Here is a 27,863-nt window from a genome sequence, read left to right on the forward strand (position 1 = left end):
CAGTTGCAGCCCATGAGGCTGGTGGCACAGAGGGACTTCTGTCGCTGAGGGAGCTGCGTTGTGATTCAGATAATATTTCTTAAAAGCAGTATGCACTGAACACATCAAAGTTTGTGTCAGATGAAGGAGAACCCGACAGAATGACCTCACGGCTGCAGGACTGAGGCCCCGTCTATTGGGGGCAGTCTTGGGTGTCTTTTACTGAGTGATGAAAGCCAGGGAATTGCAAAGCAAGGATGATCCCGCTTTGCGTTCCTTAGTGATAGAAATTACTAGGCTTGTGTTGTGAAAATGGCAAACCTTTCTTACTAGTTTTTTGTCAGAAAAAGAAATGAAAGAAAATATACTTTCCTTCCATTGAAGAGTTTGAGATTTACTTTTAAATATTCCGAGGGTAACCATTCCTAATGATCATACAGTTGATTTAACCTGCTTCTTTTATTTTATAGCCATCTTATTTTATTTTGTATCCATCTTATTTTACTTTGGATAAAATTTGGTTTAAATAACATTCAAAATTAGGTTCAACTAATTTTTTTAAACCTTTACACTCACATCGATGCCAAGTGTGCTGGTTAATTTTGTTTTCCCGTTTGACAACATGGTCTGACTGAGCCCCGCGGTGACGGTGGTGGATGTCGCGCCTGTGTGTCCACGTGGATGGACTGGCCCACCTCACAGTGTCTTCCAAAGATATGGCGCCAACCTCTGCTGTTAGTCCTTTTTTAAAAGAGCATCAATTTTGAGTTTTTCTCTGGAGAAAACATCTTAATTCGTAGTTACGTTATTCTCATGGCTGAAACCTTATGTTGTTCAATCATACTGTTTTTCTCTAACACTACACCAACTCAGGAAACCTGGTTTTGTTTATGTAGAAGCCTCATAAACCGATAAATTTTAAGGTAATGAGAAATAACGCCAGGAAATGTGGGAGCCTCGCTCACCTGTACACAGACCCGGCTACTTACCCCTCGTGGCACTGAGTGTGAGTCTCGTTGCGGCATCTGTTGTCTGGGCCGTGTGGCTACCATGTCAGGGAGACAGAGTCCCCATGTGCCTGTGTCCACGACCCTGTGACCTAGGCCTGTGGAAGGGACACTTGACCAATGTGTCTCTTTGCCTCCCGCAGAGTGGCTTCACCCCTCTGCACATCGCCGCCCACTACGGGAACGTCAACGTGGCCACCCTGCTCCTCAACCGCGGCGCCGCAGTGGACTTCACGGCCCGGGTACGCATGCGGCAGCCCGCTGTAGACAGCACCGAGGTGACGGGGCGTGCCGGGGCGGGGTCCTTCCCTTCTCTGCATCTGGGCTGGACAGGTGGGGTCTTCATTTCTTTAGGCGACTCGCAGGACGAGGTCACAGCCCAACACGTGAGCAGCGAGAATGTGGGAGTTCACACACGCACACACATCATGTATTCACACACACAAATCATGTATTCACACAAAAACATGTATTCACACGTGCACAAATTATCTGCAACAGTTAAGGAGGATCTTAATCGAGACATCGGTGCGAGCAGTTAGATGTAACAGTCACACCGTGACTCATGAATGAGCAGCTTCAAGTCAGTAGATACTCGAACTGTTCAACCGTTTGTATTAAACGTGTCGGGACATTTGTCCAAAGTCTCCATGATGGCCGTCGGGTACGCAGTTTGACAGAGAATTTTTTTTAATGAATGAGAATTCGCTTATATGGAGTCTCACTGAAACACGTCAAAGAGGCCACGCTGTGTTCTACGTTGGAAAGACTCCCTGAGTGATGGCTGGGCAACTCAGTGAAACAAGGAGGGGCGTGGAGGGGCCCGGGCACAACGGCAGGAGAGCTCGCTGCCCCCGGAACGTGCAGCCAGAACACGGAGCGAGGACGGAGGTGAGCTAGGGCTGTAGGAGGGGAAGTGGACCCCCTCCCTGTGGTGGTGCCAGGGTGACCACAGCGGAACGTTTCTGTCCGGGAGACGACAGGCTCAGAGGACATGGGGTGGCTTTGATGCAGAGGCAAGACACAGCTCCTGCAGTTGGGGGCTGCAGTGCGAGGTCCACCAGCAGTATTGTCAGACTTCCAGGGAAACCAGCTAACACAACTGCCGTCTGTCTGCGCTCCAACTCCAGAGGCTGAGGAAGAGGAAGGGGAAGGCTTTATGCAAGCATCCGAGACCAACAGCACAAGACGCACCGGTAGTTACACGAGACTGGGACACAGTGGTAGGAAATGCAGCAGGATCCAGTGTCAGGAAACTTGGACAAGGGCTGTGACACCTAGCAGACCAGTCTGTGGGCTTTACAAAGCCAGCGACTTGCAGATTTGCTCAAATACATGTGATTGACCAAGAACCAGAACAACCGTGGACTGAAACTGGAAATATTATTAGGGAGAACATGGATAGACAATGCTGTACGTAAAAAGGAACGCGAACTCTAGATGGTGGACAGAGGGAGAAGGAAATACGGGTGGAAGAAATACCAGTCACTTCAGCTCTGCCGGTGACCCCGCCTCCCTGGCAGAAAGGAGCCAGGATTGAAACGACTTCTGACCAGGACAAAGCAGGACTGTGTCTGACCCCCAGGAAGACAGAAATCATGGCTGCAGAAGAAACGCACAACTTCAACACAGACAACGAGGATGCCAACACTGTTAAAACCTGTGCTGACCTTGGTTCAGTCCTCAGTTCAAGTGCAGACGTCTGCCAAGGTGTCAGGAGCAGGCTGAGACTCGGGAGGGCAGCAGTGAGGAAAGCAGGAGAGGTCACCAGGAGCTCAGACGTGTCCTTAGAGACCAAGGCTGGGACTGCCCACCCCTCCACTTCCCAGTTACTTCGTGCAGATGTGAGAGTCAGACAGTGAAGAAGGCTGATGGGAAACACAGATTCATTTGCAATAGGGTGTTGGAAACCCGGGACCTCCCCAAAAATAAACCAGTGGGTCCCAGACAAATAAGCCTGAAATGTCACTGGGGCAGATGACAGACTGTAGCTGTCCTGCTGGCACCTCGTGAGCAGGCGAGGCTCTTCGGGGAAGACAGTGATTCTGGGGACAGAACGGCAGGGAGAGAGGAGACCCCGCATGCGAAGGACTCACTCTGAAAGAAGCCACAGGCTGAGTCTCCTGGGCTGAGTGGGGCTGTGAGGACAGGACTCTGGGCACGTCACCCGTTCACGGGGCCGCCCACAGTCAGGGTGATTTGGTGGCAGGCACAGGGCACACACATACATGACATAAATAAGTAAATGAGATAGTTGAACATTTGCAACATTGTGACATGAGGGATCAGGTATATATACCCTCACCATAATGAGGCTGTAGGATAGCCAATAAAATAGCCATGACTCACATGTACGGTGTTTTCGCCCTTGGACGTCTCCTGCCCTGAGACTGCTGGGTTACTCTCAAACCGAATCTCTCTGAAGGTGGCCATGAAAGTCGCTCTCCCCTGGGTATTGGCAGTATACTTGCACCTACCTCTGAGCTCAGGCAGCTCTAAGGCCCCCAGTTCTCTGTGCTTGTGGGTGTTGGAGAAAGAAGGACGGGCTTGGGGCCTTGGCTCCATTCCAGGAGGACCCTGAAATTTTCTTTCTGTGCCACAGGCGCGTGCCCAGTGCCTATGTGGCAGCAACTGAGTTCTGCAGCTTCGTTCCATTTTATGCTCTAACTGCGGTGCTTCGTGGTTCGAGTGCTTTCTGCTCCTTACAGACGGAAGCACTGAATCGCAGGGGCCTTGGGCCCGGTTACCCCCAGGCCACCTCCCCCGGCCCCACGCCCTGTGTGCGTGCCCTCCGTGCCCTCACGCCCCTGCTCTTGCCTCTCCTCTCCCTGTAGAATGGGATCACGCCTCTGCATGTGGCCTCCAAGAGGGGAAACACGAACATGGTGAAGCTCCTGCTGGACCGCGGGGGTCAGATCGATGCCAAAACCAGGGTGAGCGTGCGCACCTTCGCCTCCGCGTCCGGACCTCTGCGTCCTCTCTGCGTCCCCTGAAGGGCCGGCCCTGAGCCTGCGGAAACGTGTGTCCTCGGGGAAACGGTTGCCTTAGATTTTATTCAAACCTCAGACCCTAGTTAAGGCTTCACTTGGCAAAGTGGAATCAGTTTTTTCTCACAAGGGCCCAGAAGAGCAGAGGGTTCTGCACCGACTCTGTCCGGTGCGCATGCGGGGAGGCCGAGCCCTGGCTTCCTCCGTCTGAAACCTCATTTTAATGTTAAAACAGCAACTCTTATAGCTAGATAGAAATGATGCTGTTAAACATTCAGACTTTATTAAGGCATCATTTGTTTTTATTTTTAAACTTATTTATTATTTAAATGTGGAGCTATTCTACCTGAGGTTTGTGGTTAAAATATCAAAACGCATATTTCAATGCAAACAGTAAAAGAATACAAAAACGTTAAAGGAGGGTGAATGAAAATCGGTCCATCAGAAAAAGGGGTCACCTTAGAAACTGCAGTAGTGACAGCCACCAGCCGTCTCAGGGCCGTGACGTGCTGCGCCCTGTGCAGCCCTCGCTCTGCAAATGCAGCCGTGTCTCATGGAGAACCACTTGGGAGGTTCGCCTTGTTTTCTGACTGAGAAAGCGTGAGGTCTCCCTTTGAGCAGTGAGACACCGAAGGGAGACATGGGTCCCGGAGCAGCTTCATCACGAGCAAACTCGAATCCGCAGGCCTGGGAGGAGGTCGTAGCAGAAGGACGGAGAGGAAGGGTGGGGAAGCCGGCGTGCGGTGCTGGCCGGGTCGCCCCGTCCGCTCTCGTCGGCCAGTCTTCCCTTCTCAGAACCGTCGGTGTCATGGTGTCATCCGAACTGATTCTCGTGAGGGAAACAAACAGGGGAAAGGGACTGTGGGGGGGAGACAAGACTTTCAAACACAGGCTCAAGAATTTAATTTAAAGAAGAATTTAAGTAAAAACAGTCCTTGAACGTGAAACCTGGACGAGGATTTCGGGGGATGAGTCACTGTACTCTGGGGAAAACACCCCGGGCGGCTCAGACGGAGCACGTTGGCCGATTGGCGTCAGCGTGACTCCCAGCCCTTCGCAGAGCGGGAAACCGCGTCGGAAAAGTCGGGGGTCTAGAGCCACCCAAACCCTAATGTCCTCAGTGTGTTTGGGTGATCAGGCGCGCTCCTCATTCCCTCTCATTCCTCTGAGGCTGTTTCGGTACCGTCACATGACGAATATTTCACGTTATTTGTAGAAAACAACACCTTCTCTAAAAAGGCCTATGGCAGTGCCCCTTCCGGTTTCAAACAGGCTGTGAGTGACACAGGGTAGGAAAGTCACCCCCATTCTGTACGTCACGGCTGACCCCCCAGAGGCACGGCGGTGGCCCTGCGCCTCCCCCTGCCCCGGCCCGCAAGTGGCACGGCCGCCCGGAACCTCCGTTCTGGGCGCTCAGTCCCTCACGCTCTGGGTCTCAGCGCAGCCCCACCGGGGCCAGTGCGGGGATGTGTGCGGAGCGTGTGCGGAAAATCCGACCGGTGTGGGGTCCCTGGACAACCACACCTTGCACCCCAGCACAGAGCCGTTCCTAGGGTAAAACACACGCGTTTGAACCGCGTTGCCCACACTTCCTGCTGCAGGCCCCTCCCCGGCAAACTTTACAATGGCTTGGCCTCTGCACTGCAGCACCAGGCGTTTCTTTCTGGAGAGACAGCCTTTCCTCGCTAATGCCCACATGCCCACACTGGGAGGCTCGTGTTGGGTCCTTCAGGGTCCTGAAATCAGCCAAATACACTTAGCAAAGCAAGGAATCATTACCAGTCAAGGTTCTGGCTTGATTACCAACGGCCCTAGAATTTGGTAATTTGCAGAAATTATTAAAGGGCCTGTTCCCCCTTTTTGGGCAGGCCGTGGGGAAGGCACGGAGATGGGGCGTGTCCCCTGGGGTGGTCCTGGCCGGGCAGTTGGCATCCAGGCCTGAACTCAAGGGGAGATGGGGCAGCAGCTGCTTTGGGTAAAGAGACACAGCCAGACTTAAGGAGACCCTCAGCAAGTCCCTTCCTGCAACACAACAAGACGCCACCTGTGTGTGGCCCAAGGCGGCCTGAAGCCAGAGCACAGGGAGTCTGCCAGTGCCAACCAGAGAGACCTGTGTGGGCCATGCAGCATCGTGGAGGAGGGCGGAGCCCAGACCTGCAGGGGCAGCTGGAAGTCCAGCCCAGAGCCCCCGGGGTGAGGGATCGGGAAGGGGGTAGACGAGGCTCGCTTATCAGGAGGGAGGTGAAGCCTGGGATCCGGCCCGTGGGGTGCTGGGTGAGTGAGGGCTCCCAAGGTCCCCCACTACCCAGGGCCCCCCACCCCCTCGACTGCGACCCATCTTCTCGGCCTATCTGCCTCTGAGACACTATTTTTTAAAAGATTTTATTTATTTATCTTTAGAGGGGAAGGGAAGGAGAGAAGGAGAGAAGTATCAATGTATGGTTGCCTCTCATGAGTCCCCTGCCGGGAACTGGCCTGCAACCCAGGCATGTGCCCTGACTGGGAATGGAACCGCGATCGTGTGGTTCGCAGGCCCGCGTTCAATCCACTGAGCTATGCCAGCCAGGGCCTGAGACGCTATTTTTTTCCGAAGCCTGAAATCACCACTTACTGTGTGTTACTCAGGATTTCATGTCCTCTCTCATTTTTTGCCCACTGTTCTTTCATTTCATTTCATGTTCCCCACATGCTCTGCTTCTTGGCCATGTCACCCCAAAGAGACACAAAACCCAAAGACAGAGGGTGTTTGGGTCGCTCTCAAGCCCGGAGCTGCCCGAGAAGCAGCCGGAAGCTCTGTGAACAGCACTGGACATGGCTGTGCCCAGCTGTGTCCGATGCTGTTTTAATGCTGCTGACCGGGAATAGGCGTCACCTCTGAGAAATGACTGTGTCGTTTGTAGGTGAGAGAGTGTGTGTGGAAGCCATCTAAAGGGTTTTCCAGAATTTGAAAAAAGGACCCTTCCCCTCCAAGTGTTTCAGGTGGCGTTTTAGGAAAACGTATGGAAGTAGTGACGATTTGGGAGTGTGCCTAGGTGGACAACATTAAGTAAAGAAGAATGTTTAGGTAGAAGTTCCGTTAGGTCAGCCAAAATGAGAGCAGTACAGCAATATAATCTCTCGGTTGGTCCCAAGCAAGCAGGACTTCCGAGTCCAACAGCCCGTGCCCCGCGAGAGCCGGCTTGTGCCTGTCCACGCTCTGTCCTGCTCGCTGTCCTGTCCGTCTCGTTTCCTTTCTCTTTCTCCTTCTCTGTCACTGAGCCGAGAGCAGTCCTCGTGCCCGTCTGTCGAGTTGCCAGGACATGCTCTCCTTGGGGTGTCCGTGGGTGGGACCTCGCGTTCAAGGTCTGTGACCCGAGCCCTAACCCTGGCTCTTCGGCAGGACGGGCTGACGCCGCTGCACTGCGCGGCCCGGAGCGGACACGACCCGGTGGTGGAGCTGCTGCTGGAGCGAGGCGCGCCCCTGCTGGCCAGGACCAAGGTGAGGCCCTGGGGTCGCCGCGTCACCTGACCCTCCTGACAAGGAGCGTCAGCGGTTTCCTGGTCACTCAGCCTCTGTGTGCCCGGAGGGAGGCACGCATGTCAAACTTCTGCACGACTTAACATTAGCAAACACAGGCAGCGGGACTTATTGAAGGTGTGCCTCCGCGTTCTCTCTCTCTCACCTGCTAGTTGCACTGCAGAAAGAAATGCGAATATCGTGTCGTGAGGAGATGAGAGTGCCGTGTGTCAGTGATCCTGTCTGACCTTATAGGCGTGTACATTTTTAAGAGGCTCCAAGACAGCTATAAATCGCCCATAAAGTCATCCATTAACACAACACAGTCAGCACCACACGATCGATGGCTCTTGTGGAAGCCGTGGTGAGGGGGATGGGGCGGCCTGAGTTTGCACTGCCGTCTGCCCAGGGCGAGTGGCAGGCACCGTTCTCTGTGGCTGAGCACAGTCAGAGCCCTGGTCTCGTCCCTCAATGTGGCACCACGGGACCTGATGGAGAAACCCAGCAAGAGGATTGCATGATCAGATGTGTGTTACGAGGTTCACGGCAGTGCAGCTCCCGGTCACCAAACCCCGTCGGAGGCACACGGGGAACAGCGCACGGCAGTTTGATGGGGTGCACAACAGTGCTGGGTCCTAACCAGCAAAAATCAGACAGAGGACATTTCTCACATCTTCTCCCTATTCCCCACCCCCACCCCCAATCAGGGCTGGGGTCGATCAGTGCTGTTACCAGGGTGGGCGATGGAAACAAGGCAGCCAACACAGGTAGATGTTTTTCAGTACATGCTGTATGTTGATTGAAGGTGTAATCAGAACCATTCGGCGCGCAGGCCAGCCAGCCACACACCTGCCGTCGGTGTGGAACAAACTTTGCCTGGAAAGATATGCCCCAGCCACGACAGCCCCCCCCCCCATCAGGCACCGAGGGGAACCCGTCGCCATTCTTTCCACTCCCACACCCACACTGTGCGGGTTGCACAGACCTGTCTTTGAAATGCAGTCCAGGGTGATGTAGAGATAATTGGGGTCTGTTTGTGGAGCACAGATTGGAATATAAGTGGGAGTAACACAGTGTCAGACCAGCCACGTCATGACCACTAGAAAGCCTGTAGCAAATTGAGGACAGACAGACAGACAGCACCATCCCATGAACTATGATGCAGTCTCACCCATGGAGGTGCCTGTAGTTGTTACATCGCCCATGGACACCGTGGGTCACCAAGATGGCCTCCTTGGGAAATCAAATGTCATTCCTGTGTCTACATCCCACAGAAAGTGTGTGCAGCTGTGTGAACATTTACCTGGTCATTCACTCGGTCGGTCATTCATTCACTCACACACATATTCATTTGTTCATGGCACATTCGCTTATTCGCCCGTCCATTTGTTCATTCACGCATTCACACATCACCTAACTGGCTAACTGGCTGGGTTTCGGAGCCCGGCTGTGAGGCCTGAAGTGAGATGTGATCTGGTTTGTTTTCACGTGCAGAACGGGCTGTCCCCGCTCCACATGGCCGCGCAGGGGGACCACGTGGACTGCGTCAAGCACCTGCTGCAGCACAAGGCACCTGTGGATGACGTCACGCTGGACTACCTGACGGCCCTGCACGTCGCCGCGCACTGTGGCCACTACCGTGTCACCAAGCTCCTCCTGGACAAGAGAGCCAATCCCAACGCCCGAGCCCTGGTAACGCTGGCCCCGGCCACACAGCGGGTGTGGTGGGGTGGGCAGGTGGGCCTCTCAGCCCCGCAGTGCTGCACACGCAGGTGGTGTCCCCGCCCAGGTGCCTGCCTGCACCTGCCTTCGGTCGCTGTGGAGTGACCTGGGGCACTGACAGATGGCATGGCCACCGAGGCGGCATCCCCACGATTCGCGAGTTGCAGTAGATGGGAAACTGCGGGGGGTGGTGGGGGGCTGACAATTTGAAATGGAAAGTTGGAACTGACAAGTGGGGGCTTCTCCACAAGATGAGCTCGGACAGTTCTCTGTAAGGTCAGAGTGCGCACGGGAGAAAGCTGGACTTTTTTCTTCCCCTTTTGGAAAAGAAGGAGGTGAGGTGTCAGGCAGTGGAGGATGTGAGCCTGAGGAGAACTCGCTTGTGGGCTCCCTTGCGGGGCTGCTGGCCCCGCCCGGGTCCAGAGCATGGAGCTCAGTGCCCGTCACTCCAGGGGCCGTTGGGTGCAAACCGTCTGGAGTCGGCCGTTCTGCAGCCTGTGTGTCCTGGCCTAACGCTGCCCGAGTCTCCGCGCTCCCTCTCCTCTAACCGCTGCCCCGGGCAGGAGGGCCTGCACTAATGCATGCCTCGTGTCTGTTCTCCCGCTAAAAGCAAACCCTTTCCCCTCCACGTTTACACAGTTAACGTCACTCACATCAGTCTTCAGTCAGTGCTTAGGAAGGTGGGCTGTCACTGAAGATCAAGTAGTAAGTGACGCTTCTGTTTAGAAGCTTTCCGAGTTTTCCGTCTGAATCGGTGTATGCCTCGTGCCCGGGAAGCAGGTGCACTTTTAGGGTTAGGAGAAATAGCGGGAGCGCACTCGCTCCCTCACCAGGAGGAAAGAACTCGCTCCCGGTCCGAGAGAGGTCGGCAAGCTCGTGTGATGTTGCGGCCGAGTCACTGGCACGCTCGCAGGAGCCACGTCACACGTGCCTCCCTGTCTGTGGCTTTCCCGCAGCTCAGGAGCAGGAAGGGACCTAACAGACACTGCGAGGAGGTGGCCATCAGGTTGAGGCCCGCGTGTTCCTAGGAACCACAGGTCTGGAAAAGTACTAGGCGGTGACCGGTCCCCATTGTCACCAACCACTCCACACACAGGAGTTCAAGGAAAAAACGCAGAACCCCAACACACCAGGTGGGGTTGGGCACGGGGCTGGGTCACGGACCTCTGCGTGCCCTTCCCCTGTGCCCACACCTCAGCTGAGTCTGAGGAGTGCGCACGTGCCTTGGGCGTCTCCACTTTCCTCTGCCCTGGAGAGGTCTCTCCTCCCAACGACCCGGAAATTCTCCGTACTTCTTTTAGATATTCACACACTTAATAATAATTTCTCCATGAAATGTATTTTACAGCCATACCTTATAAATCCTTCTAAATATAGAAACATAACTTCAAGAAATGAAATGTGAACATAATGATTTCCGCTAATATGTGGCTTCCTATAAAATTCTTAATATGACGTTAGGACATAAAGAACTGTCGACACACACCGTGATCGTGCTGATTTGTGCATGTGCTCCCTGAAGATGGGCACAAAGCCGACACGCTGGTTCTGGAGGCCGCCATGCCCTCCGACTTGCAGGGAGCGGACGACCAGTGTCTGCACCCTGAGGGGCGGCCTTGGGTCAAAAAGTGCGTGCGTGTCTGCGGTGCAGCCTGACCCTTCCGGTCCCACCGCCCCCGGCCTCACTGCCCTGGGTCCCCGCCCTGAAACGAGGCCTGTGCCGAGGTGCGCGTTCTTTTCTCCGTCACCACACAGCAGCCCTCCACGCAGGCAAGCGAGCCCGGGGCTCGCTGCAGGAGCGGCCGTGAGGGCCCAGCGAGGCGTGGTAGTGGAGGGTCGTGGGCCTGTCTCGACTAACCCAGTTGTCTTTTGCACAGAACGGCTTTACCCCCCTGCACATTGCCTGCAAGAAAAACCGCATCAAAGTCATGGAGCTGCTGGTGAAATATGGGGCTTCCATCCAGGCTGTGACAGAGGTAGACACTGTCCCCGCCTGTCACTGACACCGCGCGCTGCCCCCCGCGCACCCGCCTGCCCTGCGCCCGTGGCCGGGCGCGAGGGGTACAGCGTGTGCTCTGTCCGCAGTCCGGCCTCACGCCTGTTCACGTGGCGGCCTTCATGGGCCACCTGAACATTGTGCTGCTGCTGCTTCAGAACGGCGCCTGTCCCGATGTCACTAACGTTGTGAGTACGGCTGTGCGCCGGGCTTCCATCTGTCTGTCTGTCTGTGCTTGCGCGCGCGTGTGGAGAGAGCCAGGGCCCTGGTGCCCAGTGACTGCGGACCCCACTGAGGCCCTGGGGGGGGACCTGCAGTCTGGAGGCTGCGGGGCGGGCGCCTCGCCACATCAGTGCCACGGGCGCGGGGCCCGGGCGCCCCCGAGGGCTGAGCGTGGTCTCGGAGGGAGTGTCAGGTCAGGACCACAGTCCGCCAGGGCGGTTGGCGACGCAGCCACAGACCGGCACGAGGCTCCACTCAAGGGCAGGCCCTCCCCACTGCAGTGACCTGGGGCTTCCCCGTGCTGCCCCACCGGGTGCTCCGTCCTGATCTGGTCTTGACGGAGAGGGGTGTCTCCTCTCACCTGAGGCAGCTCTGCCCCAAGCTCCCCCACCTGGGGGGGTGCTGCCCGCCCGATGACAGCCTTCCTCCTGCTGGTGGTGGCACCAGTGCTGGAACGCTCCACCCTGTCGTGACGGGGCTTCACCTCCTGCTCTGTTGGGTTGCTGTCCTCATCTTGGAGTCTGTCTGTCTGCTCCGTGACACTGTCCAACGACCCAGTGCTCCTCCTCCCTGCACCCCCAGGACACCACTGTTGAGTGGTGAGGGTATCGCACAGGCCACAGAAAGAGCTCTCCCCGAAAACATCAGAGGCCGTCAGCACAATGAGGCTCAGCGACTGACCCCCGGCGCTGCTGCCCAGGGCCGTCTCCCCCCGAGGGGGCAGACCGGGCTGCCTCTTCTTCCCCCTCTGCTCTCCCGCCCCTGCCTTGGCCTCTTACACAGTTTCCGGGCTGCCGTCTGACGCATGGACAAAACCCGCGTGGACTAGCTTATTTGATTTTAAATATTATGTAATTCTCTCTCTCCATGTGATGGACAGTCGGAGCACAAACTGATCAAAAATGGGAACGTAAAGTCCACGTTTATGGACTGCCCTGCATTTGGAGGGACTCAGCTCCCTCCTGCCGTCTGGGGCCTGCAGGGCCCGGACGGGGGCGTCCAACTGCAGGCTAAGCTCCACATGGCCCCGTCTGCTTGCGGCGCGAGTCGGCCGCCGCCAACCCGCCTGGAGCCCCGTGTGCCATCTGAAACCACGTGGCATTTATTTCGGTTGCAGTGACATCTATCTGGCTTCAGCACTTCTGATGGGCACAGCCAGGCGGAGTCCTGCAGCTGCCCACAGTCCGTTCTAACACCGAAAGGGGCGCCAGACCCGGTAGCTGCTTTGGGTCTGGGCTCTCCCTTCTCTCGCCAGCCGTTTGTCTCGGAATTCACGGTCGTGGGAGGCACCCCCACTGCCCTGCCACTCAGCCACAGGCCTTTCCAGAACCTCACAAACGCCCTGCTGGCTGCCTCACACAGTCGCTCACCCGTGGGAGCGGAGGCCACCCCTGTGGGCCGTCCAGACCCCTTAGCGAGTGCCCGTCTCGTGGCCAGTCCCTGGGCCCGGCCAGGTTCACACGTCACATCGGGTTGAGGGGGGGAGATGTTCCCCGAGCCTCACAGTTAACTTACTCAAGGTAAAGAAAGCAGCGGAGTTGAGTCAGAGGAAGTTATTGATTAAAACTACCCATGGCTGCCTTCATTATCTTGTTTACACTTAGGTAAAAACAAGGGCAACACGATATGAAAAGGCGAGGGAACATTGCTGTAGGAGTCAGTTGCCCCAAAGTCGTTAAGTAAGAATCAGAAGAGACCATTCTGAGAAGGGGGAGACCGTGCGCCTAGAAATTATCTTTGAATATGACATTCAACACTTTACATTAGGCTTTATATATAACCATTAGTTTCAAATGTGTAAACACCACAAAGATAACTTATTTAAGTATAAAATAAAAGTCTTGGAAATTGTGACACTAATATTGGAAACATGTTGCATTTTGAAAACCCCTTATTGACTCCTGAGGCCTCTTTGACATGTTAGGAAATTAATTTTTGTCTTTATTTCTACCAAAAGTAGTAAAATCGCTATGCTTTCATAAGACCTGGAAATAGAGTAAAGATTTGAGGTTTCTGTGTGTGTGTGTGTGTGTGTGTGTGTGTGTGTAGAAATATGTTTAGAAGATCTTAGCCTCATCTGTTTGGGGACGGGCTCTCAGAGGCAGGGGACAGCGCTTGGGGCTGGGTCATCCCGAGGACAGTCTCGTTGCGCATCCCAGGCCTGAAGGCAAATGCTGCTTTTCCAAAGATGTGCCATTTCATAAGACGGTTTACTCTGGGACATTTTCTTTAAACAAGTCTAAATATGTCATCAGAAAAAGAGGACATGGGAGGGTAAATGAATCGTAAACCAAAGGAAAAAGAGCAGACGAACATTCAGTTCAGTGCTTTCAAAGCGAATTCACTTGAAATGAATCTCTCATAACTGTGAGGCATGGAGCCTCGAATACTGGGAGTAACCCCGAGAGTTCGCCCTGGATCTTCCAGGTTTAAGGGTTTCCTGTGCGAGAGACGAGGGGACGTCGTTCCCTGGGACGTCGTTCCCTGGGACTTGTCGGGGGTTCGCTGCAGCCGACTTCGAGACCAGGCTCTCGCACCCGGAGCCGGCCGCCTGACTTGCTTTCCAGGACGGTTGGGACTAACAGCACTCACTTCCAGTCCAGAATCGCATCTTTCATAACCGAAAAATTGTCCGAATGAATGAACCTCCGCCTTGTCGAGAGCTCCACGTGCCTTTAAAATACGCTGACTAAAAAGAGGCAAACCCTGTGTTGAGACTCAGTAATCAACAGGCTTCCCAGTGAGAAAACCCTCTAATGTCCAAACTCCCACCCTGTCAGCGTGGCGGTTGGCGGGCTCAGAGCTGGGTGCGGGCCCGGCACCCCGAGCGCCCGCCCCGGCGGACGGTTCCACGCACGGCCGCTCTCCTCTCCTCCAGCAGTTTTCTGAATAACGTCTGTAATGAAATACGCTCCGTAATTAGAAGTCGGGGACCTCCTGGGCAGGTCAGAGCTCGCACAAACAGCCCCTGCCTGTCGCTAACCACAAAGGCAGGTCAGAGGCAAAGCAGTGGCTTGTCTCAGAAATCCGTTTTGCATTCTGGAAGGGAGTGACTTAAGTCTGGTGCAGAGGGCGTGACCTTTGGGAGGTGTGGACTTGATCTTCGGCGTCTGGACTTCCTCACTGAAATGCCACCGAACTGCAGTCACGTCGCTGAGTGGGACAGTGGCGGGTTTGAGGTTGAAGCGTAAAGGTCAGGTTCCTGCCACCAAATGTAATCTCAGTTCTTTGGGCGGCCGCAGGGGTGCTGGATGTTTAGGTAGTCCGTTGCTCTGTCGTGGGCTGAACAGGATGAAGTAAGTTTGCCTTATTTTTAGGAAGGTGGAGAAGACACAACCGCGTTTTATAGACTAAATGGTAAAGGAATGACGGTGCACAGATCCCTAGACCTTCGGGCGTGTGGCTGAATCCCCGAGGGGGCCTGTTGGACTTGCCTCCCCAGCAAGGGCCCACTGACGCCTCCACACTCTTTGTCTCCGGCAGCGCGGTGAGACGGCCCTGCACATGGCGGCCCGGGCGGGGCAGGTGGAGGTCGTGCGGTGCTTGCTTCGGAACGGCGCCCTGGTGGACGCCAGAGCCCGGGTAGGTGCTGCGTCCGGGCCCCGCGGCCCCAGGGGTGTGTGGGGGGGGGCCCCTGCCAGAAACCGCTTCCCAGACAAAAAGGAAGCGTGCGGGGAGTACATGCAGTGGGAAGTGCGCCCCGATTTCAGAAACACTGGAGCCCCACGCAGGGGGCTGTCCACTCCCCACAGGAGGAGGGCTGTTCCCGGACGAAGGGTGTGGGGGTGTTGGGCAGGAAAATGAACACTTGCCTGCTTGCCCTGGCCCGCGGCTCCCAGCACACGCACCCACACGCGTGCTCCTCTGAAACACCCTCCTGACCTCATACCACTGCTCTGCCACTCAGTGTCTCCCAGGGCGGCCAGTCAGAAAGGGAGCCACACTTTGCCAGACGGGCTCGGTGCAGGGCTGCAGGTGCCCATGTCCCTTGGCCAGTGTGCCACCCCCCATCCCCACCCAGGATGGGCCCTCTGTGTCCAGGGTCCTCTGTGGGTGCACCGAGAGGCGCCCCCGCCCCGTTGCGAGCGCTTGCTCAAGGTGCCATGTTCTATGGGTGCAGTGGGGTGCCTGGCATTCACTCTGGGGACTGAGCACCCTGAGCCCCTGGGCTTAGACTCGCCTGAAACTCAGTTTCCTGCGACTTGCTCAGCTGCCCATTTGTGTGGCCCCTGGGAGTCCGGTTGAGGTTGAACCACTGACAGAAAGATGTATCAGATCTTCGAATCTTTTGGTCTTGTGGTGAAGGGTTCTGGCTCAGCACATGCCCCTAACTTTGGGAGATGGTGCCCTGCATGGTAACGTGGAGCCCAGCTCCTCCGACCTGCGCTGGGTCCTGGTCAGTGCGCCTCACGGTAGAATCATCACCCCTTGTACGAGGGGGACGTCTGTGGTCAGCCTCCCCATCTTTAAGCTCTTCCCATGAACACTGTCCTGTACTCCCCATTCTCTGAGGCCTTGGCTTGAGTACATTCATCGAGGGCCGAAAACTGAACAGGAAGGGGCAGCCCGAAACCTCCGGGGCTTCTCGCTGTGGTCACTGGAGGAAGGGCTTTGCCCCCAAAGCTGTGCGTTCTTCCCTCTTCTGCTTTCGGACGTGACTGGACCAAATGTGGAAGGAAGTGGGCAGGACAGCTGATCCCACAGGTTTTTAAGGGCCAGTACCACCTGCTGCCTGGTCTGAGAACGGGGTGGGGGGCAGATGGTCGTTTAGCCAAGCCCCCGGCGACCCCACTGTGCCTCCCAGCCCTGGGCCGAGGCTCAGCATCCCCCACTCAGTCCTGAGGTGCTGTCGCTCGCAGCCCCCCTGCTCTGCTCTGGGACAGGGACCCAGAAGCCGAGTGTCCACAGTCACTGTCCTCAGGTCCCTTGTGTTTTGTGGGTTTTGTTGCTGACTCTTCTTTGTAGTGGGTGCCCCCCCACCCTGCCCATGGCTCTGCATGTGGGAGGGTTGTGCTGCCCAAGGTGCTGCTGGCTCCCTGCCTGCCTGTCCTGCTGGTTTCCCCGGTGGCCACCGTGTGTCCTGTGGTAGAAGGTCAGGCAGATACGTGTCTTCAGAGTCCAAGGCCTGATTTCAAATCCGGTGTCCACAGCTGAGTGGCGTGGACGGTCCTGGAGACTCGTTTAGTTCCTGTTGACCTCTCTTCTCCCTGAAAGTGGCCTCATCTCATGCTGACCTCCCAGGGCTGTTTCGGGGGCGGGCTACCCTGTGCCCCACACAGGGAGTCTGCCTCCGGCAGCTTTCTGCAGAGTTCGGTTCTGTTCACGCACACTGTGTGGTGTCCGCCTGTGGCTCCCCCGTAGTCCTCTTACGACTCGAAGGTGCGGCAGCAGGGCCGGGTCTCCCCTGATGTTATTCCTCCTCTGTCTGCTCCTGGCGTGGGAAGCTGCCCCGCACGTCCTTCCTCCCCGTGACTGTGAGGTGTCCACAAGCCAGCTGTGATGACGGACCCCTTCACAGCAGAGATCACACATAGCTGGTCGATATTTTTCCAGAGCACGGTTTGGTCTGGTTCTCTTTGCACTGAAACTGTTTTCCCGACTACACTTCAGAGTCCCGGGACTTGCCGGGCCTCCTCAGATGTGTCCTGCGGGCTCTCCCGCTGGTGGCCTCCTCCGGGCCTTCCCATGGAAGCGCTTGGCTGACAGCCCGACCTCCTTCTTGCCAGAGCTCCCGTTTGCCTCAGGATGCAAGTCCCAGACGCTCTGCACAGTGTTCTGGAACCTTTATAAGAATTCAACCACAATGTCATCTTTATCCACAGTCTCTCCTTGAAGGCACGCCCAGCCTTTGTAGCCTTGGCTCGCCGAGCGGAGAGAGAGCCAGGTTTTCCCACAATCCCTTGTTTTTTCCTCTTGACATGGTTCCCAGAATGAGCTCGGTCTCTCGGCGACAGCCTCTGCAGGAGAGAGTCTAGGTCTCAGGGCTTCTGGACTAGACTTCGCTCTTACTCAGACCCCAGAGCTGGCTTCTGTTGGAACATAAGTGAGGGCTGAAGCCCAGCCCCTGGGGCCCCCGGGGAACCAATGGCCGAGCTGGTGGGAAGACACGCTTTACAAAATCTAAAGAGGACTTGCAACCCAGCAGGCCCCTCTGCGGCCACCTACAAAATAAGCTGTGGCCAGAGTAGTGGTCCTTTCCTTTTGGGGTTCCTCGAGATTCCCAGAAAACACCAGCTGCATGAACGGCGCCGCAGGGGGCGGGGAGGGGCCCCGGCAGGGCTGCCGGCACTGACGGGCGACTTGGCCTGCGTTGCAGGAGGAGCAGACCCCCCTGCACATCGCCTCGCGCCTGGGCAAGACGGAGATCGTGCAGCTGCTGCTGCAGCACATGGCGCACCCCGACGCGGCCACCGCCAGCGGGCACACACCTCTGCACATCTCCGCCCGCGAGGGCCAGGTGGGCGTGGCCGCTGTCCTCCTGGAGGCAGGGGCCGCCCACTCCTCGGCCACCAAGGTAAGGGGCAGCCCCAGGACCACAGGAGGGGCCGCGTGGGTCCTTCTGCTAGGCCACGGCCCCGCCCAGAGAGGCGGTGGCGTTCAGGCCTGTGAGGTCTTTCTCTTGGAGCGCCGAGGTTGGTTTTCCCAAGGTCTGAGGAATGTCAGGAGGCCACTGTTGTTTCTGTGACGGGCTGCTTGGTTCTGTTCCTCTGAGGGATGTAGGGACGCCCTCCCTTTCCTCCCTGTCACGAACTCTACGCTGTGTCCCAAAGGAACAAGGGGGCCCCTGAGTACAGGGAGTGAGCAAGGCCCGGAGGGCAAGGCGCTGCGTTCGATGGGCCTCGTGCGTCTCTCGGGGCTTTGGATGCCCCCCCACTGCATCTGCTGTGGGGGTCTCTGCCCGCAGGCCCCGCCTCCACCCCAGCCACCACAGATGAGACTAAGTCTACCAAGACATGCTTGGGGAGGAAAGGTGGCTGATCCCTCAAAGGAGAAGGACCAAGAGCCCCCTGCTCAAGGGGCTTTTATTGGGTTCATTTGCACAAGAATACAGGTAAGGATCAGGCAATAGATAGCATTCAAAGAACTATGAGGGCTTATTCTCAGTCAGGGTCAGCTAGCTAAAGAGCCATAAAACTTAGAGGAACAAACTTCTTGCTTGAACCCTTATCATTTAAATGAGAGCATCTAAACAGTGGGTTTCACAGGATTTTACATATCCTTTTTCAGGTCTGATCACCTGGGGAACCCGCCCTTTCCAGCACAGGGCTGCTCTGCCCTCAGTCATTGTTTCAGGCTTAAGTCAGGCAGGGGAAGTAACGCAGCCAAGAGATTAGACCTCTCGCAGACAGAATGCGAACTCAGGCGATGTCAAAGCTGAGGGGTGAGGGCCCATCACCCCTTTTCTCCATGGTCCCCCAAGTCCTTCCCTGGGGCCTCTCTGTGATTGTGCCTGTCTTAGGTTGTTCCCCCCTTGGGGAATCTTACCTGTCATTGGCTAACTGATCAAGCACTGGGGGCCAGTTATGGAAAAAGGAGCAGAAGTGGTGCTCTTGCCAGGGAGCTAAGCTTTGTCTCCTTAGTGGCTTATGGTCCGAAGGTTGCTCACTCAGCCTTAGCCACGGGGGGGTGGGGGGGGGTGGGGGGGTTACAGCTCCTGAAACCAGGCAGGGCCGTTCCCAATAGTCTGGCGCCTCCCAGTGCTGGTCTCAGCTGCCACATCATTTCTGTGTTCCAGCCGTTCCCAGCCTCACTCCCGTGTAGTCATCAGCATCTAAATGCACCCAGGCCAGAGAATCGCCCTTATTATTCGGTGCCGTTGTCTCTCAGGGAGGAGAGGCACCAGCATGAATTTTACTTACATTCCAACTCTGTGCTGGGCAGAGTCGTTTTTCCTCCCCCCGATACAATTGGTTTGAAACCCCTCCTTTGGATGTGCCTCGGAAGAAAACAGGAACACACTCAGCTGGTTGGTGAGACAGGGACTTGGATTAGTGCCGAAGAGGAGGAAGCAGCAGGTGAAGGAACGCAGGTGGACGGTTTGCAGGCCACGCGCTGCCCACAGACCACCACAGTGCTTCCGACGATTAGAAAGACGTTTCCTGTCCGCCCAGAGCGAGTGGGCGCAGGCGGCACCCGGCAGAGGTGCTCGCAGGCAAGGCCTGAGCCCTGGGCGGGAGGAGCGCAGCTCAGACGGCAGCCTGGGTCTGCAGAACCTGCCTCTGTGGAGGAAACTGCTAGTTATTCCAGTCTGAGGAGTTGAGAGTGTTTTAAAAACCGTTTTTAAAAAATTGGAAAATAAGCAATGAACACGTAGTAACAGTAGCAGTCATAGTGATAACCCATGAGAGCCGGGCGGCTGGCTGTCCCCCAGAGGGAGGGGGAGAGGAGTGGCGTTCAGGCTGTAGAGGCCGGTGAAGCCCTGGTGGGTGAAGCCCAGCCCCTCGTCCTCCGAGACTTCCAGGGTTTCACACTTGGCCTCAAGCGACGGTGCCTGAGGGCCGTTTAGTGGGAGAAAGTGTCGGACAGACGGGGTGGGGGGCAGCCAGGCTCTGCGAGGGGCTGGAGAGGAGCTTCTACAGATTCTGGGGGAAAGTGAGGTCCCGCTGAGGTCACACGGGGACAGAGGAAGATGGAGACTCAGGTGACACTTTCCAGACCCCGCGCTGCGGCTCCGGAGGGTGACGCCATGCAGTTTTGTCACATGGTTTCCCAGTGAATAAGCGGCTGGGTCCCTATCCCCCAGGACCTGAGGGGGAGGAGGAGGAGGAGGCCGTTTTTCCACATGGCTTGTCTCAGAGAACTTCCTCCCCAGCGTCCCCTGCACCGAGTGCCTCTGGTGAGGCAGCTGTTTCGCTCCCTGTATCTGTCCCACACTCAGAAAAGGCAGGATTCCATCTCCTCCAAGGAGTTAGCTCCAAATCCTCAGGAAGAAGCAAACAGGAAACACCATCCTAGTTGAGAGCAGTGTGTGGTGACCCTGGGACAACGAGACCGTTTCAGGGGGACACGCTGGGTTGGGAGGAGGGGCACAGGCCCAGCACCTTCGCCTGCCCGCCTGCCCTGGGCGCTGTGCTGTGGGCTGTGCCGCTGCCTCTCCACTCGGCGCTGGGACAGCGAGGGGGACGGGGCCCAGGCAGGACGATGGGGCTGATGGCACAGACCGGCTGTCCTTGAGGTCTGAGTCCAGGACACGATGCGAAGGGCAGAGACCGGCTTCAGGCACATGACGTTGACCAGAGTGTAGAGGCATAAGGGAGAGAAAGGGCTTTAAAAAGCCTTTGTACAGTGGTGTGTCCAAACGTCTGGTGTCCCCCAGCCCAGCACCAGCGGGGTGGACGCCTTTCCCAAGAGGAGTTCCCGCAGTGTGGGCCTTCTGGGGCAAGGGGTGCTGGGCGGGACGGGAGGTGCTTTTTAGCTGAGAGCGGTTTTTCTTGTTCTAGCAACCACTTGTCTTGCTACTTCGGTAGAAAATACAGATCACCAAAAATTATTATTTTTCTACCATGGCTATTCAAGTACCCTAAAACTGAAATGGAAAGGTCTGGAGTTCAGGTCTTGTAAAGAGACCAGAGAAAAGGATCGGGGAGAGAGCTGCTATTGTCTCAATCACACTCATTGTAGAGGCAAGAAAAGGAGGGTTTTCAGCAGAAGCTGAAGTTTCTGAAGCCGGGCTTCAGAAGCCCCCTGCGGATCACATTTTGAGCTCCCAGCCCTCAGCGTCCGGCCCCTCTGGGGAGTGAATGGTGCTCTCTGCCCGCTCGGCTGGGTGCAAACAGGTCTAATGCCGCCTGCACTGTCTATATGTGAGGGTCAGCCTGGGCTGCCTCCCGCTCCACCGAGTCACAGCGACATGCTTGTGGCCGGGAAGGTGAGCACCCCTCTCCCCGCTGTTCCCGTTTCAGAAAGGCTTCACCCCGCTGCACGTGGCGGCCAAGTATGGGAGCCTGGACGTGGCCAAGCTGCTGCTGCACCGGCGCGTGGCGGCCGACTCCTCAGGGAAGGTACAGTCTGCGCGGGCAGGCAGGTGGGGGTCTGCCGGGGCCTCTGTCGCATGGGGTTGCAGGGAGGGGGGTCCCTGCTGTGGGCACGTCCTACTTGTCACGGAGCATCTTGGTCCTCGCTGTCACCTCTGCCGGCGCTCCCAGGTTTGGCTGAGTGTCCAGTGTGAACTCAGCAGGGAGCTGTAGACTCTCACTCCTTCGCTTCCACTGATGGGTGACACTGATGAATGAACTTGGACCTGGTCCATCCCGGTGCCCAGGCCTCCTGGCAGCTTCAGGGCCGGGAAGGCACTCACCAGGAGCTGGCCTGTTCTCTGCAGAACGGCCTGACCCCACTGCACGTGGCCGCCCACTACGACAACCAGGAGGTGGCCCTGCTGCTGCTGGAGAAGGGCGCGTCCCCCCACGCCACCGCCAAGGTGAGGGCACAGGAGGGCTGCCATCGCAGGTGGGGGGGTCCCCTGGGGCACGAGTCGGTGCAAATGCCTGGTGTGGAATAACCCACCAGTCCCGTGGTGGCTCCAGCAGGTCAGACACGCCGTGACCAGCATGTCAGTGGGAGGCTGTAAGGCTGGAAGGAGAGCTCAGTGCGAGCCTGTCCTGTTCTGTGCGGGAAGGGTGGGGGGTGGGCATCGGACATGGGCAGCACTCTGCAGCCGGGACAGAGGCCCAGGGCGATCTTGACTGGCAAGCACGAGTCCAGACCAGTCAGTTCCATGGAGAAGGCTCTGGAGTCAGGGTCCTGTCAGGAAGCCGAGGGAGCGGGTGGGGGTTGGGCTGGGATGGAGGGGCAGTGGGGGGTGTGGACCACTGTGGGCATTGAGGGGCAGCCGTGTGCAGAGGAGCTAGGCTGGCCTCTTCCAGGTCGTTCATCAGGACAGAACCAGAGGACGAAGTGGCAGGCACCAGGGCTTGGGGCTTTCTGAGCGTCTGTGCTCTGGGCGTGGTGCGGGGCCTGCGGCCTTGGCTGCACAGGTCTGGGTGTTGTGGGGGGCCCGTCGGGGACCCTGCACTGGCTTCCAGTGGCTCTGTTGGCTCCTTCAGAGACCCACGTCTGGCCGTGGCTAAGCCTGCGGGGTGTGCTGGTTTTGTGTTGCAGAACGGCTACACACCCTTGCACATCGCCGCCAAGAAGAACCAGATGCAGATTGCTTCCACGCTCCTCAGCTACGGAGCTGAGACGAACGTTGTCACCAAGCAGGGCGTGACCCCGCTGCACCTGGCCTCCCAGGAGGGGCACTCCGACATGGCCACCTTGCTCCTGGAGAAGGGCGCCAATGTCCACACATCAACCAAGGTGCTCTGCATGTGTCTCCAGCTTCTGTCGAGTGTTTCAGACGAGTGCGAACAGACCCCAGTCTAAGACGATGGGGGCGGGGGTGGGTATGGGCACCAAACAGCAGCCAGGGCAGCGGGGGGTTTGGCTGAGGGCCAGGACACGGGAGGGCGGGGTGGGCTCCAGGTTCTGTGGCTCATTTCCTGTAGGTTGGCTTCAGTCACATATCTGCGATCAGTGTTCTCTGCCCCTCTGAGACCCCGTCCCAGGAGGCGTCCCTGTCGCTCCCTAGAATGTCCACATGGCTGTCCCACTTGTGGGTGCCTGCTCGCCGCCCCCCCCACGCCCAGCCCTTCTCCACCACTGAGCATGGGGGCAGAGAGCAGGGGTGTTGGGGTTCATGTGAGCCTGGCTCAGTGGCATCGGTGCTTGTCATGCAGCCCCCGTCATCTCAGCCTTTTCCAGAGAGCAGCCTTTTCCAGAGAGCAGCCTTTGTGGACTTGCTTACTAACCACAGGAGAACAACGGGTGTGGGGGAGACACATCATTCCCGTGTCGAAACGTCTGGGTTTGTACAAGGCCACGCCTGTCTCTACACCTGTTTATCAGCTCTCTGACTGTCTGCCTGCCTCACCTGTGACTTTCTTATACTCAACGTTTACCCCACTGAAACCAGCTGCAACTGGAAAAGTGTCTCAGGAACAGGCAGAACCAACCACTGTTCCCACTGCTTTGGAAAAGCNCTCCCTAGAACGTCCACATGGCTGTCCCACTTGTGGGTGCCTGCTCACCACCCGCCCCCACGCCCAGCCCTTCTCCACCACTGAGCATGGGGGCAGAGAGCAGGGGTGTTGGGGTTCATGTGAGCCTGGCTCAGTGGCATCGGTGCTTGTCACGCAGCCCCCGTCATCTCAGCCTTTTCCAGAGAGCAGCCTTTTCCAGAGAGCAGCCTTTGTGGACTTGCTTACTAACCACAGGAGAACAACGGGTGTGGGGGAGACACATCATTCCCGTGTCGAAACGTCTGGGTTTGTACAAGGCCACGCCTGTCTCTACACCTGTTTATCAGCTCTCTGACTGTCTGCCTGCCTCACCTGTGACTTTCTTATACTCAACGTTTACCCCACTGAAACCAGCTGCAACTGGAAAAGTGTCTCAGGAACAGGCAGAACCAACCACTGTTCCCACTGCTTTGGAAAAGCACGTACACTCTTTTTCTGGTTAAGACCCACTGAAATCAATCACTTCGTACTCTCCGAATGACTACTTTCAGTAATGACCGTGATGTAGAGAGAGACGCTGTATTCCTTACCCGTCGCCATGTGATAACGGACACTGGGAAAAGGGCCACCCTGCGCAGAAAGCCTTTTCTCCATCCGTGGGAGAATGCTCTTTTCGCCGTCAGTCACGGTTTCCAAAGGGGGCGTGTGGCTGGAGATCATGGACCTTGGAGGACGTGGCTTAGCGTCCGTAGCCTCGCCTGACAGCGGAGTCAGGCCTGCTGACTTCAACTGCACATGGACTGGGGGCTGGGGGGTGGTGCTCCCCACGGAGTCCGCTGCCCCAGGCGACAGTGGCCAGCGCAGGGGCAGAAGCACGAGCAGGCGGGGCTGCAGGAGAGCCGTAGGGGCAGGAACCCTGTGCCCCGATGCCCTTGAGGGGCTGGGGGGCTTCCGGGCACCTGATGAGCACCCAGAGGACACTTGTGAAGAGGACTAAGGGTCTAGGGTTCAAGGGCTCTTTACGTTTTCACCTTGAAGGAGCTACTTGCCCGTGGGGTGGGGCTGCCAGGCCGAGGCCGCCAAGGACGAGCCCCGCCCTCCTGCCCCTGCGCTGCCTTTACGGTTCCGAGCTGCGCTTCCATCACATACTCGGTTAATTAAAATCACCCCTTGATGCCCATGTGCTGAGCTTGTTACCTAAAAATGGCCAGTTCACGTTGCTGCTTATAAACGAGGGTGCAGTCTTTAGATCAGCACACTGCCTTTGGGGGCTGGAGAAAACGTGCTGAGCCCATGTCATGAAATGCTCCATTTTTTACGTTGATGGGATGTTTTCTCGATGAGAGTGCAGACCGTTGCTCTGCTGAGGGAGTGGCACCCGTGCTTGGCTCATCGGCCAGGGCAGGGACGGGGTGGGTCGGCAGGAGGCGCAGACGCGGTGGGTGGTCATCTGGCAGCAGGTTTGCTGAGCTATTTTAAAGCCTCAGGTCACGATTTAAGTGCCCAACATGGAACACGTGATTTGCTGCAAGTGTCAGTGAGAATCTGTCTTGGGGGGAGAGTGGCAGTTTGTCTTCAATTTCAAAAGATGCGATTTCTGGGGAGAGGCTGTGCATTCACAGACTTTCTTCCGGAGACGGGACGTCAGGGGTGACGCAGTGCATGTTCCCACTCTGACATGCCCTCGGCCCCCATCTCTCGGCAGAGTGGACTCACTGCCTTACACCTGGCCGCCCAGGAGGACAAAGTGCACGTTGCTGAGGTTCTCACCAAGCACGGGGCCGACCAGGATGCCCACACGAAGGTACAGGGACTGCTGCCACTGTTGGGGTGGGTCCTGGGGTGGCTCCCAGAAGGTCCCCCCCTCAAATGTCCATCCTGGGTTAATGACAATCCTCCTGCTTGCAACCCTGGAGTGGATCTCCATTTTGCTGGAATCAAGTCCAAATGCACGGAGGACAGGGGCCCCATTGTTGCAGGGCAAAGCTGCCTACACCCTGTTGCTTGGCCAGGCAGTGGCTTGTTGCCTTCTCCTGCCCCTGCTCACCCCACGCTCTGATTGACGTGGTTTTGCCCTTCTTTTCTTACGACCCCCTCCACCCACCTCATTGCAGGTCCCCGCCTGCTCGTGCGCCCTCTCTGGCCTCCTTTCTCCTCCCTGGTTTTTGAACCCACCACTGGCTTCAGTCTTAGCTCTTTGTCGGTCAGGCCCTGCCCATGTTTGGTCTGGGCTCCTTCAGTGGTGTGAAGTCCTCATGTTCCTGGACCTGCTCCATGTTTGTGTGCACAAGATGCACATACCTGCTGAGTACTACCTGCCCAGTCACCTGGAGGGTCTGGGTCCCCTGCCCCCGCCCCCCGCCTGTGAGTGGGTGGTCATCTGCCTGTGCCTTGTTATTCGCAGCTGGGCTACACTCCTTTAATCGTGGCCTGTCACTACGGAAATGTGAAAATGGTCAACTTCCTCCTGAAGCAGGGAGCAGATGTCAATGCCAAAACCAAGGTAATGCTGTTCTCACTGACTTTCTGTCGGCAAGGGTCCCGCCACGGCGACACTCCGGTCACTCACCACGGTCGTGTGGGCTTTGCCCTTTAGTTCTTGTAGAGTGGTGAATACACTGTGTGGTTTTGTGTGATGGTTCGAGATTTCATTCCAACATCTGCGAGCCACAGCACGGAGCTTCTGACATGGAGCTAAAGCGGTCGACACGGGCCAGCACATCACCACAGGGCGTGTGGTCCCTGGCAGGACATCATACCTCCTGGCCTTGGCTCCTGCTGTACGCCCACCTGTTTTTCCCAGGGGCAGCAGAAGGGCCTCGAGAGTGAAGTGAGGCCGGAAAGTAACATGTGCTCTAGGGTGCCCAGAGGGCTTCAAGGGAAGAGAAACCCATGCTGTAACTACGCTGTGGTGCCCCTCGCAGCCTGAGAGACACGTGAAGCGTGCTGGTTTGCCAGTGCGTGTGTGGGAAACCCCCACTGCAGCCGTGAGTGGGCCCGTCGGTGAGAACAGGCTCAGACACGCTCCAGTGCTGTGCGCCAGGTCGAGGGGAGTTTGGATGTCGGTCTTTCTCTGTCCTTGCAGAAGCAGAAAGGAGACTATGTCTGCACATAAGCAAATAAAAAATCACTTTTTAAATTAGAAACACTATGAACACTGGAAGTTTGCCTGCTCTTGCTGGTCTGATCTGACACCAGCAAGAATGGCCGCCGCCTGGCTTTGAGCAGCTATTTTCTCCCGAAATGGACGTGGGGACGAATTTAAAAGCCCATCCGAGTGCTCCGGCGGTAGCACCTAGCACTGCATTTGCTGAGTGAGCTCACGCAAGGGCACTGGGGACGGGCTTTTTTGTGGGCGCTGAGGCTCTGCTGAACCGGGGTGTGGCACTGACCACGTGTTGTGAGGCATGGGCCACTGAGTGGCTGACGCTGGGAAGCCAGACATCCACCAGATAAGTTGTTTGCCTCCCTGGGGTTTGAACTGTGCTCAGACGGACATTTGGTTGAGAAAAAAGTCTCATTTTAACTTCTCAGGCTTTTTTTTCTTTTAATGAACTATGTGGATTTTATTTGCTTGGAATACATTTCTCATAGTGGGCACTTCAAAGAACATTCTTTTAATAAACACGTAAGATATTTTCATATAGAATGATTTTTATAGAAGGAATTATTTTCTTCACCTCTCATGTGCAACCAACCGTATTTACCAAAATTGTTCTGTTGCTATGAAAATATAAAACCAAGTATTGCCTTTAACACTGAAACCTTTATGCCTTGGTGTTCAAACTGGGTGAGGTAAACTAGTTTTATGGGACTACTACTTGCTTCAAATTAGGACGAAGCCCTGTGGCATCAGCGTGAGGCAAACAGGTGGGGTTGATGGTCGATCACTTGCAGAGGGTACACACTTTGGCATGTGGGGGGCGTGTTGGGGGCATTCTCTTTGTCAGATGTTCTCTAAAGATCACAGAGCTCTCAGTGAGAAAGAAAACGTTTGCTGACATTTTCCTCCAACTTCAGATAAACTACAGAAAAGTTTCATGGGTGGCACATTGGATCCACCACAGAACTTGAAGTCCTGGCTGTTTGCATTTTGCAAACGAGATGGGGGGTGGGGAGGGAGAGGGGGAGAGGGTCAGAGGTTCCAGCTGTGGGCAGAAGCCCTGGCGCTGGGGGCCTGGAGGAGGGGGCGGGAGCCTCTGCAGAAGCATGAGAGTCCCATTGTCCCGATTTCCCTGGAGGACACATCGCTGGGACACGTCTCTGGCCACAGTGCCCACAGAGAGCGACAGTGTCACCTTGGTGTCTGGGTTTGGCAATAGCCCGAGAACAGTGAGGAAGTGCTGCTGACCCTGTACAGGCCCCTGGGCTGGCACAGTATTTGTGAACACAACAGAGAGGAGGACAATTAGAGGAACACTCCTTCCCTTCAAGCTGCTCAAGTGTCCTCGTTCC

At 56.5% G+C, this 27,863-nt stretch overlaps 1 protein-coding gene across 50 annotated transcripts in view; it reads left to right on the forward strand.

Moving 5' to 3' along the window:
• The window catches only part of ANK2 (ankyrin 2), a 292,783-nt gene that overhangs the window by 203,482 nt on the left and 61,438 nt on the right, over positions 1–27,863 (forward strand). For 47 of the 50 annotated variants that reach the window (XM_037029408.1, XM_037029411.1, XM_037029406.1 and 44 more), the window contains 13 exons: positions 1,130–1,228; positions 3,821–3,919; positions 7,353–7,451; positions 8,964–9,161; positions 11,069–11,167; positions 11,277–11,375; positions 14,893–14,991; positions 17,726–17,923; positions 21,312–21,410; positions 21,731–21,829; positions 22,510–22,707; positions 25,114–25,212; positions 25,813–25,911. In XM_037029408.1, coding sequence (XP_036885303.1) covers positions 1,130–1,228; positions 3,821–3,919; positions 7,353–7,451; positions 8,964–9,161; positions 11,069–11,167; positions 11,277–11,375; positions 14,893–14,991; positions 17,726–17,923; positions 21,312–21,410; positions 21,731–21,829; positions 22,510–22,707; positions 25,114–25,212; positions 25,813–25,911 — 1,584 coding nt within the window. The remainder of the gene's footprint in view (positions 1–1,129; positions 1,229–3,820; positions 3,920–7,352; positions 7,452–8,963; positions 9,162–11,068; positions 11,168–11,276; positions 11,376–14,892; positions 14,992–17,725; positions 17,924–21,311; positions 21,411–21,730; positions 21,830–22,509; positions 22,708–25,113; positions 25,213–25,812; positions 25,912–27,863) is intronic. The other 3 variants (XM_037029415.1, XM_037029417.1, XM_037029444.1) reach the window with 1 other exon arrangement.

Source organism: Sturnira hondurensis, unplaced genomic scaffold (assembly GCF_014824575.4).
Source record: "Sturnira hondurensis isolate 20B ecotype Veracruz unplaced genomic scaffold, ASM1482457v3 Scaffold0020288, whole genome shotgun sequence".
Taxonomy (NCBI): Eukaryota; Metazoa; Chordata; class Mammalia; order Chiroptera; family Phyllostomidae; genus Sturnira; species Sturnira hondurensis.